Source organism: Argiope bruennichi, chromosome 2 (genome assembly GCF_947563725.1).
Source record: "Argiope bruennichi chromosome 2, qqArgBrue1.1, whole genome shotgun sequence".
NCBI lineage: Eukaryota > Metazoa > Arthropoda > Arachnida > Araneae > Araneidae > Argiope > Argiope bruennichi.
The window spans coordinates 74,535,844-74,550,564 of NC_079152.1; the positions used below are offsets into that span (position 1 = coordinate 74,535,844).

Genomic DNA, 14,721 nt, shown 5'->3' on the forward strand with positions numbered 1-14,721 from the left:
TCACCATACAGCGTACAGTCACTTTACTTGAAATGTTACCAAGTTTTCGACAATAGCAAACCTTGATGGTAATTCTATACACACGCACACGCACACGCACACACACAGACACACACACACACACACACACACACACACACACACACACACACACACACACACACACACACACACACACACACACACACACACATATATATATATATATATTGCATAATGATTTGACGCATTTAATTTAATTATTAAACGCATTCAGTATTAAGATGTTACAGAAACTTTTCATTTCTTTGCTATATCGCCATTTATCATACCGAAACAATATCTGTTATATAAAATGTATTAAATTTATCATAATAATCATGCTCAAAAACACATGAACTTACTGCATAATTTGCCTCTGCAATTTCCCTCGCATGCAGAACAAGTTGTGCCATTGGCGTAAGGCTGATCAAATCTTTCAGGATGATTTCCTCTAGAGAATGATCAGAACAGTTTTATTAAATCCAAAGAGGAGACTTATTATTATTTTTTTGAATTATTCATATTTAAAGTTTTCCAGATTTTTAAACCAAAACACAAAATCAGTTACGGAAAGAGTGGATACATGTTTATTTACAAAATCAGACACAAAATGGCGTTTAGACTGCCAGTAAATTTTTTTTTATTACAGCCAGTCACCCCGTTATCACAGAACTAAGACGTATAAAACGGGATTATTGTGAATGGCTGTTATGCTTATTAATTATGCAACATGAGAAAACAACAACAGCCAAGCATGGATTGTCTGAATCTATCTTATGAAATTGTGGCAAAACATAAATTAGTCCCTTTCTGTGCATGCTTTGTCTGTCTGGCCGTCTTATAATGGGCAGAGTATAAACCCACCTTAACTTCAAATATTGTCGGCAGTAATACGAATGATTTGAATAAAAATAAAAAGCCCCATTCAAGGTGTTTGAAAATAAAACAGTTATTTCAAAGACATACCACCTCGAAGCAATAAAATTGGAAATAGCAATTCTTATAATCAATAGCATGGAGTATCCAACAAATGAAATCTATTCTCTGCCTTATCGGCTATATCCATTAGCTAGATTTCTTTTGTTATGCCATAAATTAACAAAGAATTCAAATACTAAATATTCTGATTTCCAGAAAATAAATATATTATTATATTTTTTACATTTTTCATCTGCCTTTCAAAAAATGAAATCTGTTGAAGGAATCAAAGTTAATGGTAACTATTATTCTTTTAAAATATTTTCAGCATAAACATATAACTATTTTTCAGTTCCATATTGCAAACAAAACAGTTATTTCAATTATTATACAAAACTTTTACTCTATCAAAATTAACTGCCAAAATAAATTTATGCATTGATTTTCTTGACTTCATTTTTTAATACACGTATATTCTGCATTTTAATAGTTGAATAATAATGAAATATTATCCAATATTTTAAATAAAAATTATGAACTGAAAATATACTAACATTGGACAATAGTTACAGACGTAACTATAGTATCCATGTTTCGTGACATTATTTTCTGGACAATAGCTGAATCCGCAACCTACTTTATGGGTGCTATGCCAAACCATCTATAAAAAGAGGTTTTAATGTTATTTTCAACAGGATTATTTTATTACATTACTAAAGAAACAAATACAAGCAAACAGTTAAATCATTAACGTTTGAAAATTTGAAAATTTGAAACAATGAGTTAATAAATTGTGTTAAACGATATTTAATGACTCATCAGTAAAAATCGTAAGCAATACAACTTTTTGCAACATAGACGCACAATTTTCTGAAAAAATGCTTTCAAATCTTATATCAATATTCTATCAAACTCTGCTTTTTTTAAAGATGGCTTTGCCTTCAGTATTAAAACGTGTAGAGGTACGAGAGTGTGTGTGAGTCATTATGTGGTTAGTGAAAATAACAGACCATTTCCAGGAACATTTATTTAATTATTTTCTAAGTTCCACATTTCACAAGACAAAACAAACCCGAATCCGAAAATACATAGCACTCATTTGGAATACAATCTAATAATGATCCCCCAAAAGGATCATGAGAAATATATCTTGATATTTGTAAGGTAATGCCATCTGTTGTATAAAAAGAGAAGGTAGTAGAATTATGTAACCGCTACAAACTGATGATTTTTATGAAGGCACGAAAGAACTGAATCTTATTTTGAAAATGCCAAATATTGAGAAAATAATAAATATATGCTAAGAATGAACAAAAAAAAAATGTTGGATGAAATGAAAGTCGATCATCGTAGAAAATTATTAACTAAAATTGCCGAATTAAGATCTAGAATGTATATTAGTAAAACTGAAATAAAATAAGAAAAATTCAAAACGTATTTAAAATTGCTTTGTTAAAAGTAAAATTTCTTTTGAAGATAATAGAAACTATTTATTTCAGTCTTATTTTGACAATACCAAATATCCAGAAAATAATAAATATATGCTAAGAATCAACCAAATAAAAAACAAAAAAATGCTGAATGAAATAAAAATTATCGTCCTAGAAAATTATTACCAGAAATTGTTGAATTAAGATCTAAAATGTATGCTTGTAAAACTGAAATAAAATATCACAAAGTGTTTAAAACTGCTTTGATAAAAATAAAATTTTTTTGAGTATCACTGAAACTATTTATTTCATTCAATAAACACTATAAAATTAAATTAGAATCGTTAAACTTGAAGTCTGTCTTATATAAGTAAAAATGCATCATCGTCTTCATAAGACAATATTATATTTGTAAAGACTGAATTCATATTTGTACTTCAGGCTACTATAAAAGCGTTTACATAATGATATGCAAGACGAATAATGTAACTCTTATTATAAAAGCTCAAAGTTGTGTTTTGCCAAATAGAATAATTATAAGAAAAATAATTTTCGATTTATTTGAAATTTTGAATTGATGAAAATGTGTATTTTTTTTTTTCGCTATATTGTGAATTACATACAGAAGTACGAAATATTGTTTATAGATATATTAAAAAAATCATGGTTTGTTATTTAAAAAATCTAAATATTAAAAAAATTACAAAATAGTAAATAAAATATTTTTAAAAATCCATTAGAATTTTGTATTAATTATGTGGCGATACATGGCACGGCTTATAAATTTGGAAAATTAAACAATTCATCTGAAAATATCCAAAATTTGCAAATAAAATAAAATATGGTTATTCCATACATAAATGCATGTTTTATAAAAAAATTACTAAAGTCGGTAATGCTTCATTGAAAACCAACACTAATGAAAAAAGAGCTTAAATTACATTTTAAAGTGTTAAATACATAGTTATAAATGTTCTAAAGCGTATTAAAAAAGAAAATTTCATAAAATGAAAAAAAAATGAAAAAAAAAAACCTGATTAAAAATGTTTGCATTGAAGATTTCAACAATTTTAAAACTTATTCTGAAGCTTTTAAAATAAGTGTTTTAAAACTAGGAAATTAGCTAGCAAATTTTTTTTTAAAAAGTAACTCGAAACTAAATTTAGATATTTTTAATTAGTACAGTAAAAATGGATAACATTGACAAAAATTTAAACTTTTAAAAAATAAATAAGCTTTTAGAAAAAGCTATTAAAAGCATTTGTAAAATCAATTATATTTTTGATTTTAATGGAACCTACAAATCTTTTTGCTTTACTTTTGATTTTTAACAGTCATTTTTGATTGCTTCATTCGAATTGTAAAAGAATTTAATCAGCTCAAAATTTATTCGAAAATCGTAATATTCTTTCAGTTTTATTCTTGTTTTTACCTTTCTACGAAAGTGGGTCACCAGAAGCAAGTAATTCATCACTACTATCATTTACCACTTTTAGTCTTCCATTATAAAACTAGTTGCAACTTAAAAAGCAACTGCGACTGCATTTAGGGAACGAAAATCAATAAATGAGTACAAAAAAATTAATTTCATTGAAAAAAGAAAAGTTAAGGATGAAGAACTGAGGAAATTAAGCTAAATCGATTAAAATGTTTTTCGAACAGTAAAGATTCTTGCACATCAAAGACAGGTGCTGCTTTTCTCTGAGACAAGGTTTCAACCCATAATTCAAATATGTCTTTAAAACATTCAATTAAGCAAAAAAAATTTCTGTTAAAAAAATCGGTCCACGTTTCAAAATGAGAACTTATGCCAAAATGAAGTTAAAAAATATTTTTGCCGCTTCGAACTGTCATGGAAAAAAAAACGAAATGTGGAGGAAAATACATAACAGAATTTATATTGGTTTAATTTGTTGAACTGGTTTCTAAGTTTATACCTGAGGATGTTATTAGATTATGGGTGGAAAAGTTTTAACATTGGGTCTTCGATTCAAGGAAAAAACTATTTGCCTTAAAGAGCAAGTGTAAGCAAAATAGTTGTTCGGAAAAATATATATATATTTTTTAAATCAGAGTGAATTTTTTTTAAATTTTCCTCAAATACGTGTTCTTTAGAAATGAATAACCGATAATATTTTTAGACAAATATCTGCATAATTGTTTGAAAAATTCCACTTTATCAAGAAAACAAAGCCGCTGGAAAGTGCCTTATAATTAGTTTTTGATTAGTCAGAATTCAAAGAAAGAGAAAAAAATTCTATTCTAAAAGAATAAATCTAAAATTTCAAACTACCACAATGAAAGATTTTTTTGAAAAAAAAAAAAAAAAAAGAATTGAAAATTAAATTTGAGAACAACATTTTGTCTCAGTTATTATCATGAGTTCATTTTCCTGAGATTGTCCCACTTGGCATTCTTGCTTTTTGAAGCTTTTTCTAAAATCTCTCATCACAAAGTAAGACATTTTTTCTATTTCTTTTTCAAACTTAATTTTCCACATTTTTTTTAAAAAAATGAGCTGATAAACTATTAAGAATAATTTTTAAATTCTTTTAGGACTTTTTTAAGCTTTTGTGATAGTGGCACCTGGATTAAATACAAGAAGCAATAGCTAATAAATTTGCTCACTTAGCATTCTAATTCAATCATCAGAAAAGATACAGAAATAAATAAAATTAAAAATCAAAATACACTATCTTGGAAAGAACTCTATCTCTTCAAATAATATCCTCTACAACCTATTCAAATAACATAACCAAGATCCTCATAAATTAGCAATTTACAACCTAATAATTAGCTGAATCTAATGTTTAACTTTACCCTAATTTTTATGACCTTTCAGAGAAAAAAAATTTGAAAAAAAAAATCGATGTTAAAATTTACTATAATATTTCTGTACCGAATTCGTGACCACTATTATTTACAATCATTATAACATTTACTACACTATTTAGATACACAAAAAGAGTTCGTTTATGTATGTACTAGTCCATTTTTCATTTCTAAACTGTTCAAAATATCGAAAACACTTTTTTCAAAACAATCCATTAAAATAAGTGACAATTAGCATAGTAAAAACTATTTTAATATTGGAAAAAAATTAATGTTAAATAGCAAATTGAAGCTGTATTTGCAAATTTTCGGCATTAAATTTGATTTATAATCTGACTATAATATTTATAGATTTTTAAGATGTAAAGTTGAAAAAAATTTCTTATAACTGTCACTGATTTGTGTAACTTTCGTGATTTTTAAAGATTTTTTAAAGTTTACCGAAGCATCTTTCTCTGATTTTGCCCTGCAGAAATTCGTAACCAGTTGGGAGATGTCAGACATGTCAAATAGTAGAAGTTGGATCTAGCATTCGAATTTTGAATTTCGTGTGCCGCCATTTATTAGATATCACAATTGAAAATATTTTTTTATTATTTCATATGCATTATGGTTTCACGATTTTACCATAGTTTGTTGAGTCCTTGTATTTTGTTATATGCTATTATATATAGTTATGTGCTTGGTACCAACAAATGACTGAATTATTATTTTATAGGAATTTTTTTTTCTCTGTTTGCATATATAATAGATAAAATATTTACGATAACAATTCGACATTATTATTGATGACGACATGCGATAACAATTCGACATTATTATTGATGACTCTCGATATTATTACGATGAAATATTATTTTTGTAATAACAATAGTTGTACAAGACGATATATTTCGGTGCTTAAAACATTATGTTTTGTATTAATTAATATTTTTTATTTTATTTTATAACTTTTTATATTGCAACCAATATCTTCAGCGCCCCTTTGTTTATTATAAGGATTTTTAAATTTTAATAAGCTACTGTCATTGTGTTAATAATCTTCTGCCATTCCTTCCAAAGGCCATAAATATAGAAGAATTTTGAATCATATTTCTAAAGAAAGACATTCACGTAGTATATCTACAATTATGAAAGAAATGCTGATATGGAAGAATAAAAGGGAATAACTGGATAAATGGACAAAGTGAAACAACAAGAAATTTTTAAAAGCAGGCAGATCAGACTAAAAGCAAATGTTTAAAAGAATGCAGAACAAAGGCAAAAGGAACAGCAGAAGAGCGAGAACACTTAAGGCGGTTATTATAACTGTTGTTTCTCGAAGACAGAGAGAAATTGCGGAACAACACAATATATCAGTTTAGACTAAAAGAAAAGAATAGGCTGTGGGTAAATACAGTGCATAGTAGTGCAATGGAATAAAAGTGATTATAATATAATTGTAATTGTCATTATGAAACTGAAAGCATTGGAAATATAAGATTTAGGTAGACTAATTATTCAATTTGAGTTGTCAAAAATACCTATAGATTCACATAAAAGTGTTTTAAAGCGGAGAAGTGCCACTGCTTCTGTTTTTAATCCCGCCTGATTCACTGACAAGTCTATATACAGGTAAGATTTGAATAATTTAATTTAAGAATAGAAGATAAAGTAATAATAGTAGATTTGAGATTAGGTAGTTACTTAGGGCCGTTTAACTGAGAGGCAACGTAAGTAGGTCAGATAAAAAAAACTTTATTTTTCTGTTTGATAAATAAATGTTTGTAAAAAAAAAGGATTTTATTAATTATAAATTATTATGATAATAAAACTTTATCAAGTATAAATGATTAGGAGCCTATGTGCTTCTTTATGTTCACTTGATTATTAGAATATTTCTAAAATATTAGGAATATTACTAAAATATTTCTATTCAATATTATTGAAGCAGGAATAAAATCTTGAATCCTAATTCTGCTTCAATTATATTGAATAGAAACGTAGACGGCGACCCATCAGGAGTCATAATAACTAAATAAAAAATGACGTATTCATCAAGTGAATAAAATAAGTGATGATATTTGAAAATAAATTTATAACTTACTAAATAAAAGGGTTCTGATATTGTGCACTCCATACGACTACAAAAAAAAAAATCTAGATCCGTCACAATAAAGGAGATTTAAATTTGTCGGGGAAAGTTAGTGACGATGTTTTTGAAAAAGAAACGGCAAGACATGAGGAGAAATTTAGATTCCGCTGTATGGCAGGCTATCAGTTAGTTCACAACAAATTTATTTATATTTATTGCAAAATTCATTCTGACTTAGAACGAAACATATCATGCTAAGTAGTTGATAAAACTGTGATAATACTTTCAAATCGATTAAAATAACTTAAAATTTATCTCACATATATAATGACGACCTTTTAAAATCACGTTTCACGAAAAATGCATTCTTAAAAGTATATCTTTATTTACCAATTATGTTTTCAGAATGTCATAACGATGATTGGTTGACAGGGCATAAAAGGCTGGGAAATAAGAAAGGTTCTGAAACAAACGAACTCTATGTTCTTTATATACTTTTAAAAGTGACATAAGATGAAGCTTTTTTATTTAAAAAAAAGTGACGAAAGCTTTTTACAATCCTAGTTTTAAAAAAGGAGAACTTGCTTGTTCAAATAACAAAATGTAGTTTTAGACAACTTTTTATATTTTAAAAAAATTTGGTTACATTTTTTGAAGTGTAAAACTTGAAACTAAACTTAGGTTTCATATAAAAAAAACCTTTTTAAATACCTTTTTTTTGTTTGTTCTATTTTTCTACTAAAATGGCTGTTAAAAAGGAAAGAAAAAAAATGTTTTTGTTTCGAAAAGTTTTAACTTTTTCAGTTCAACAAATGCTCAATGAAAGATTTTTTTCTTTCACATTTCATTTCTTAGTTTAAAAAGAAGGAAAGTTTACTTTTCTTTTTTTAATTAAAAGGTTTTTTTTATTACTGCAGTGTACATTTTTATAAGCTTGACGTACATCGCCACATTTCGGTCATTCTCTAATTCAAATATACGTGATCTGAGTTTTCAAGCATTGAAATAAAAAAAAATCGTGGACATAGATTAATACAACAAATTTTTTTTAAAGATGAACACCAAAATTCTTCCATTGAAATCCATTTAATGTAAAAGCTATTTTTTTTTAGTTTTAAATCTCAATATTTATTGATTATCTCAATCAAATTCACGAAAAGGGAATAAGAACATAGAATTTTCGTTAGCTTACTATGGTTTACAATCATTCGACATTGTGAGATATTTTAAATACAGTTTTAAGTTATTATAGTATTTTCTTTTCAGACTTTAAAGGTAAGGTTTGCTCTCAAATTGATGTCTTTTATATCATACTTCGACATGAGGATATTATAATTTATAAAGTGTGGTTAAAACCGCTTGTTCTTGCGTGATAGACAATAAAATATTCTCGTGAAAACTGAAAACAATATAATAAGCATTAAAATTATCTTTCCCATTGACGGTATTTCTTCGTTTTTGATTTCATACCATCTCGCTCTATAAAATATTGTTGAATAAATAAAATAAATTGAAGCATAAATAAACAGAGTGCGATTTTCATTATTTTTTTTATCACTACAATTTTTTTCTATCTTATGAGTAGTTTACAATCCATCTTGCAATCATTAATTGAAATAGAATAAATTTATTCTGAAAATCTTCAACGTAATTTATAGTCTGACGTGTTTAATTTGTAGTTAACATTCTATATAGACACGGTTATGAAATTATGGACAGACTCTATTTTTTTTTGCAAAACATTGTTAATTTTATTTTAATATATTGCAATATGTTTATTTCCTAGCGTAATTGATGCTGGGATAAAAAGTGAAAAATTAGTTTTTTTTTAATGAATACTGATTTTGATTTGTAGATATGATTAAAGGTTTAATCCGCTTGAGATTTTTTTTATCAAAAAATAAATCTGAACAACAAAAAATTCTGGCGTTCTCTACACTAAGATTTGTAAAAAAAGTTTGATTAGAAATAGAAATACCATTTCACTGGGTAGAACAGTCTTAAAGCTCTAATGTTTATCATGAAATTTGGATTAACTCTCCGTAATTGCTCCTAATTTCGCTTGTTATAAAACAATTTATATTCAAAACTTTAATTTGATTTCGAAACTTAAATGCATATATATGAAAAGATAAAAATTATATTAATTAAAGATAAATTCTCTTATCTAACTTTTGCTTTTCGTTAAGATAAGCAGCCAAATTTAAATTAACCAGGGTATGCTCCAATTTTGATTCTGAATCGGAATGAAAAATTATATGAATTAAATATCCTAGATTATTTTGATTTTTACTTTACAGTAATGAATATTTCCTTTTACGAAAAAATGTTTTAAATTCTTTAAAATAGTAATCAGTTTTTGAAGAATTTTTTCCCCATATTTTATCATGCACAAAATATGATTATCTTTATATGACAAATTCAGATAAAGCTTGAAGGAAAATTTTTTTTAAAGAATTACAAAATTTATTATTTATACTTCTATATTTTTTTACTTAAGAAAAAAAATAATGGATAATCCGTTTATTATTTTTTAATTTTTCGTTTTATTTGTTTAGTTGCTATTTTTTGATTTTATGCTACACTGCTTACAGTCACCTCTCCGTTTCCCATCCTAAACAACACCCCTTTATTGTTCTTCGGATTTTAGAATGTCTTGCATAGAATGTCAGAAAATCGGTTAACTTCACTTTAGACGATTCAAATAGGCTAAAGCAGGATTACAGAAAAACTAATTTTTGGCTTTACAGTGAACTCTCAATAATCCGGAGGCTCCTGAAGTTTCAAAAGGGTGCAAAAGGGAAAAGCAGTACTGTTCGTTTCCGGCTTTTGCACATGCGTCATGCTATTTAGTTAAAATAAGAGAAATAGGAACTATGGGATAAAGAGATGTTTATATTTAGCAATAGGGTGAACTCATATTATCTCGGAATTGGAGGTATAGTAACCTCTCATCTTTCTGGTTACCACCCCTTACCGAAGTAAAAAGTATCCCGAAATGAGCACAAGATTTGAATTTGCGATCATTTATGCAGTAAAGTGTTGGCAACCCTATTAAAAAGACCATTTGATAACTGATAGTTTAGAGTTAGTAAAAATGGAACGTTACACGATAGAACAACGTGCTTTCAATATTGAACAATATTTCAAAAATAATGAATATCTTGTGGCCACAGTTCGAAAATATGATAATTGACCCCCCAGATCGTGTGATTTAACAACAACATCGGATTTCTTTTTATGGGATTTGAAGCCAAAGGTCTATGCTACCAAACCCACAAGCACTTGCGCATTGAAGGAGGAAATTCGACTCTGCATCAACGAAATTCAGCTATATTTATATAAAATGGTCATGGAAAATTTCGACAAAAGGGCTCCAACCGTAGCTTCATTAGACGAGCGTTTCAGGCTTTTCAACTTTGTTAGAGTTAATTCTTAATTTATTATCTTTATCATATTGTCATTGAGAAAGAAAGGAAAACTGGCAGGGCATGTACAGGGCATTTTTCACTAAGAATTTACTACGGGAACTAGCAAAATCTTAGTGAATTTTAGTCTTTCATTCCGGATGTCTATTTCGTGGAGGAAAGCCCGGCAATGATTAGAATGCCTTTGTTTGCGTTCAATGCGATTCTATATGTGCATACATTTCTATCTAGCCCTGCGCGTTAACTGGATTGGACAGAGTTGATGAGAAATGAAAGAGAAACAGTAGTATACTATTCCATATACTTCATTGCATCTTTTACCTATTTGATAATAATAATATGCTTAAAATCTTTGTGAGAGAGAAAGAACTTTGTATATAGATTCCACAAAAGCTTCCATGGAATATAGTAATAAAGTAAATATTCTTTACAAAACTGCCAAGAATTTAAAAAATATATACTGAATCTTCATTTCTTACTTCTTACGAAAGAAAAAAAAATACCCGATAAATAGTTGTTGACATAATGGAAATTGTTTCAATTTCATTGCAACTGTGATAAATATTATGCAGAATAGGAATAAAGTTGTTTTAGAAAATCATCAAAATTAAGAAAAAATTTGACGAAATATAACTATAAATCTTTAAAAAGTTAAATATTTGAATTTCTGGATGATGTCGAAATAATTTTTATTAAATAATGTTATTGTTAGTTATTACTGAGAAACATTGAAAATTGTCTTAATTTTTCATTGATTTAACTTTTCATTAAAATTTTCAAATAGAATCACTTGCAAATGCAAATTTTCATTTTTAAGTATATATGTGCAAAAAAAAAAAAAATTGCTGCAGAAATAATTTTTGTTAAATAATGTTATTGTTAGTTATCAATGAAACCCCCCAAAATGTTCTTTATTTTTATTTACTAAATTTTAATTAAAATTTTCAAATAAAACCATTTGCAAATGCATATTTTCATTTCTAATTAAATACTTTTTAAAATTTTTAATTAAGAAATTAAAGAATGATTAAAATATGGACATATATCCATTTATACTTTTAATTAAGATCAATCAATATATTTCTAACCATTGAATTTATTTTACTATGTCCTTTTACCTGAGTATAATGTCCTACTACGTTAGGATCATTTAAAGGCTCCCCATACGTAAAATTTAGTCTTTCAAGGAACCATACTTTGGTGGCAAAGAACCAAGGAACTTGGATATTAGCGACGAAAATATTCTGCCCACAAGATCCAAAATCTGCAAATAATGCAATTATAATCAGGCAAACAATAAATTTTTAACAGTAATTATACCTAAATATATTCACTGAATTTTCAGTATACATTAAAAAATTAAATTGATTTGAATTAATTTTATAAAAAACGTATGTTTAGTAGAAAAGTTTCAGCTAAAAGACTAAATAAGAATTTTTGAAAATGTTGACTGATTTTCTGGGAAATTAAAATCTAAAAACTCTTATCATGACAAAAAAAATTTCAGAATAATTTACAAATATTTAATAAAAGCATAAAACAAGCACATTTTTTTACTTCTTTCAGATTCTCATCTTTGGCTACATATTTTATCACATTTGTCAGTAATTGTGAACAAGAAATTGAAAACGAAAATGCACACTTTTTTAAATAGGAGGGTCTGGAAATCAACTTCCTGGATCTGTCTGGAAATTTCCCAAGTAAAATATTTCAATGTTTTCTGTCATGTAACTATATAGTCTAAATATTGTTTTGCATGTTTAACATGACTTGTTTATATTTAACATAACTTCATTTCTACTGAACATTAGCTTACATATTTTTTCTGATTTAAAGTTAGCAGCTGTACCCTGCTATCCACTCTAATAGCTACAGAACAATTAATTTTTGAACCTTCAGAGATACGCATATACTTTTAAATGAAAAAAAAAATAGTTTAAAGGGTCATTAAAAATTATATTTCGTGCCCTTTGCGTCTATAAGCATATTTCTGAGGGAAAATACCACCATGTCTAAATTTTCATATAATTTTCCAGTAACTTGTAAGCATTCTTCTTTCAACATTAAAAAAAAATCCAATCTTTTGAGACCTTAATTAATCGAGTTTTGAAAATATGAATTTTATTATTTTAGGTTATTCAAGGGTCCTCTGGAGGCAACTTTTATTTCACTTTTACTCGATGTTGCCACTGAAATGATCTAAAATCGTTTAAAATGTTGACATTCAAAGGTTTTTAACTCAATCTTTTGTACATATAGATGTACAAAACTTTTTATATTTAATGTATCTGTGTGCCAACAGCATTTTATTATCAGAAAACCAACAAAAAATTGGAAGTTGCATAAAAATTTAGACTTCACAATTTCTTCGATAGTCTCGTTTTTGATGCACATATCATAAAATATAATTTTTTGTGTCATTTAGAGGAATTTTCAATTGGAACTAGATACATTTTTTCAATTATTTTGAAATTATTTATATTTCTAATATAAATAATTTCTATATAGATAAGGTTCTATATAGATAAGGTTTCTATATAGGTCTATATAGATAATTTCTCTATATAGACCTCGGTTATCTGTATAAAGTGTGCATGCTATATAGATCAATATAATACAACATAAGTAGAATTAATTCGTTGGAAACAGAAAATACATAAAGAATTACAAGATGAATTAAAAATGTATATGAGTTATACATATAGCTGTAAATATTACTAAAGCTGAAATTAAATTATATTAAATTAACTGAGTTAATGCCCTTAATTACTTATCGGCATTTTCCAATTCGAAAGTTTTTTCATTAATTTAAATTTTAAACAATTAGCAAGAAGTTGCCATTGTTTTCACTAATAAGTAATGCAAATCCAGAGACAAACACTAAGATAATGAGATATTTCTGAATTTATATTGTTTTATGTTAATTCCTTTTGAAATTAATCAAAACAGAAAAAGAATTAAATTTCAGGACTTTTCTATTCTAAGCGAATATTAAATTAAAATTTCCCCTCACAACAACATAATAAAAAAGCAGAGATTCTTAATATAGTAATGTAACATGTATTTAAATAGGTTACCCTCTAGGTGTCAGTAGTCTGTAAATATTTTCATAAAAGTTGTCTCACGACGTCCTTTATTAATATATTAATTATATCAGTTTTGTGATTTCTTGTCTTTTAGAGGCTTTGTACTATTATTTAGGAAACGCCCATGAAAAATTCATTAATTAAAATGAGTAAGCATTTAGACTATTCTTTTTTTTGTGGTGCAAGAAATTTAAATAACGATTTTCTGTTAGTTGCGCTTTGACTCAAAGGCAAGAAATGTAATAAATGTAAATCGTGCCGATCTTTAAATGAAGGCGGTTTCTAAGAAAATGAGGCTACTCATTAGGGCTCTAGAAGCCTAGATTTCCCATGGGCAGACAATGCCTATTTTTTTTCATCAAATGCATTTTTATCAAGGGAAATCACGAGCTCAAAACAAATTACCATCTGTCCAGCGTCCAGTAGCATTATCGTGGAGTAGCAATTGGCAAGCTTCTGACCATCTTTGAGCGTCCTCGGCTGCTTCGTTATGCCAGGACTAAAAAAAAGAATTAGATTAAGTGTATAAATGTGTAGGATTTAATTTGATAGAACTTTTTCAGCATTTTTTCCCTCAATGCTATAAGAGAATTTTGAAACCTATAAAATTTTGAACAGAGTATTTTGAATCATAAGTTCTATAGTAGAAATTCGAATTGTTGAACTAGATAGAATTCTTGTACAAGAATAGGACGCTTTTTCTAATAAAAAATTTGTCACATCATGTAGATTTACATATATATACACACACATATGCGTATGCGTAGATACATAAAAAAGCAATACATTTTTTTTTCTTTGTTATTTTTTTAGATACGATGTTAAACGATATTTTTTTATTCTGAATTTGCTTTATAAATCTAGATATTTTCCCTTGAAACTGCAATTATTTTAACTTTATTTGAAGCTACTTACCATTAAGAAATTACATA

General features: G+C 27.0%; 1 protein-coding gene across 1 annotated transcript in view; it reads right to left on the reverse strand.

Moving 5' to 3' along the window:
* The window catches only part of LOC129961775 (cysteine-rich secretory protein 2-like), a 32,460-nt gene that overhangs the window by 3,898 nt on the left and 13,841 nt on the right, over positions 1-14,721 (reverse strand). The window contains exons 4-7 of the mRNA XM_056075339.1: positions 14,195-14,288; positions 11,822-11,967; positions 1,494-1,600; positions 384-472 (exon numbers count right to left, since the gene is read on the reverse strand). Of these exons, the coding sequence (XP_055931314.1) occupies positions 384-472; positions 1,494-1,600; positions 11,822-11,967; positions 14,195-14,288 (436 nt within the window). The remainder of the gene's footprint in view (positions 1-383; positions 473-1,493; positions 1,601-11,821; positions 11,968-14,194; positions 14,289-14,721) is intronic.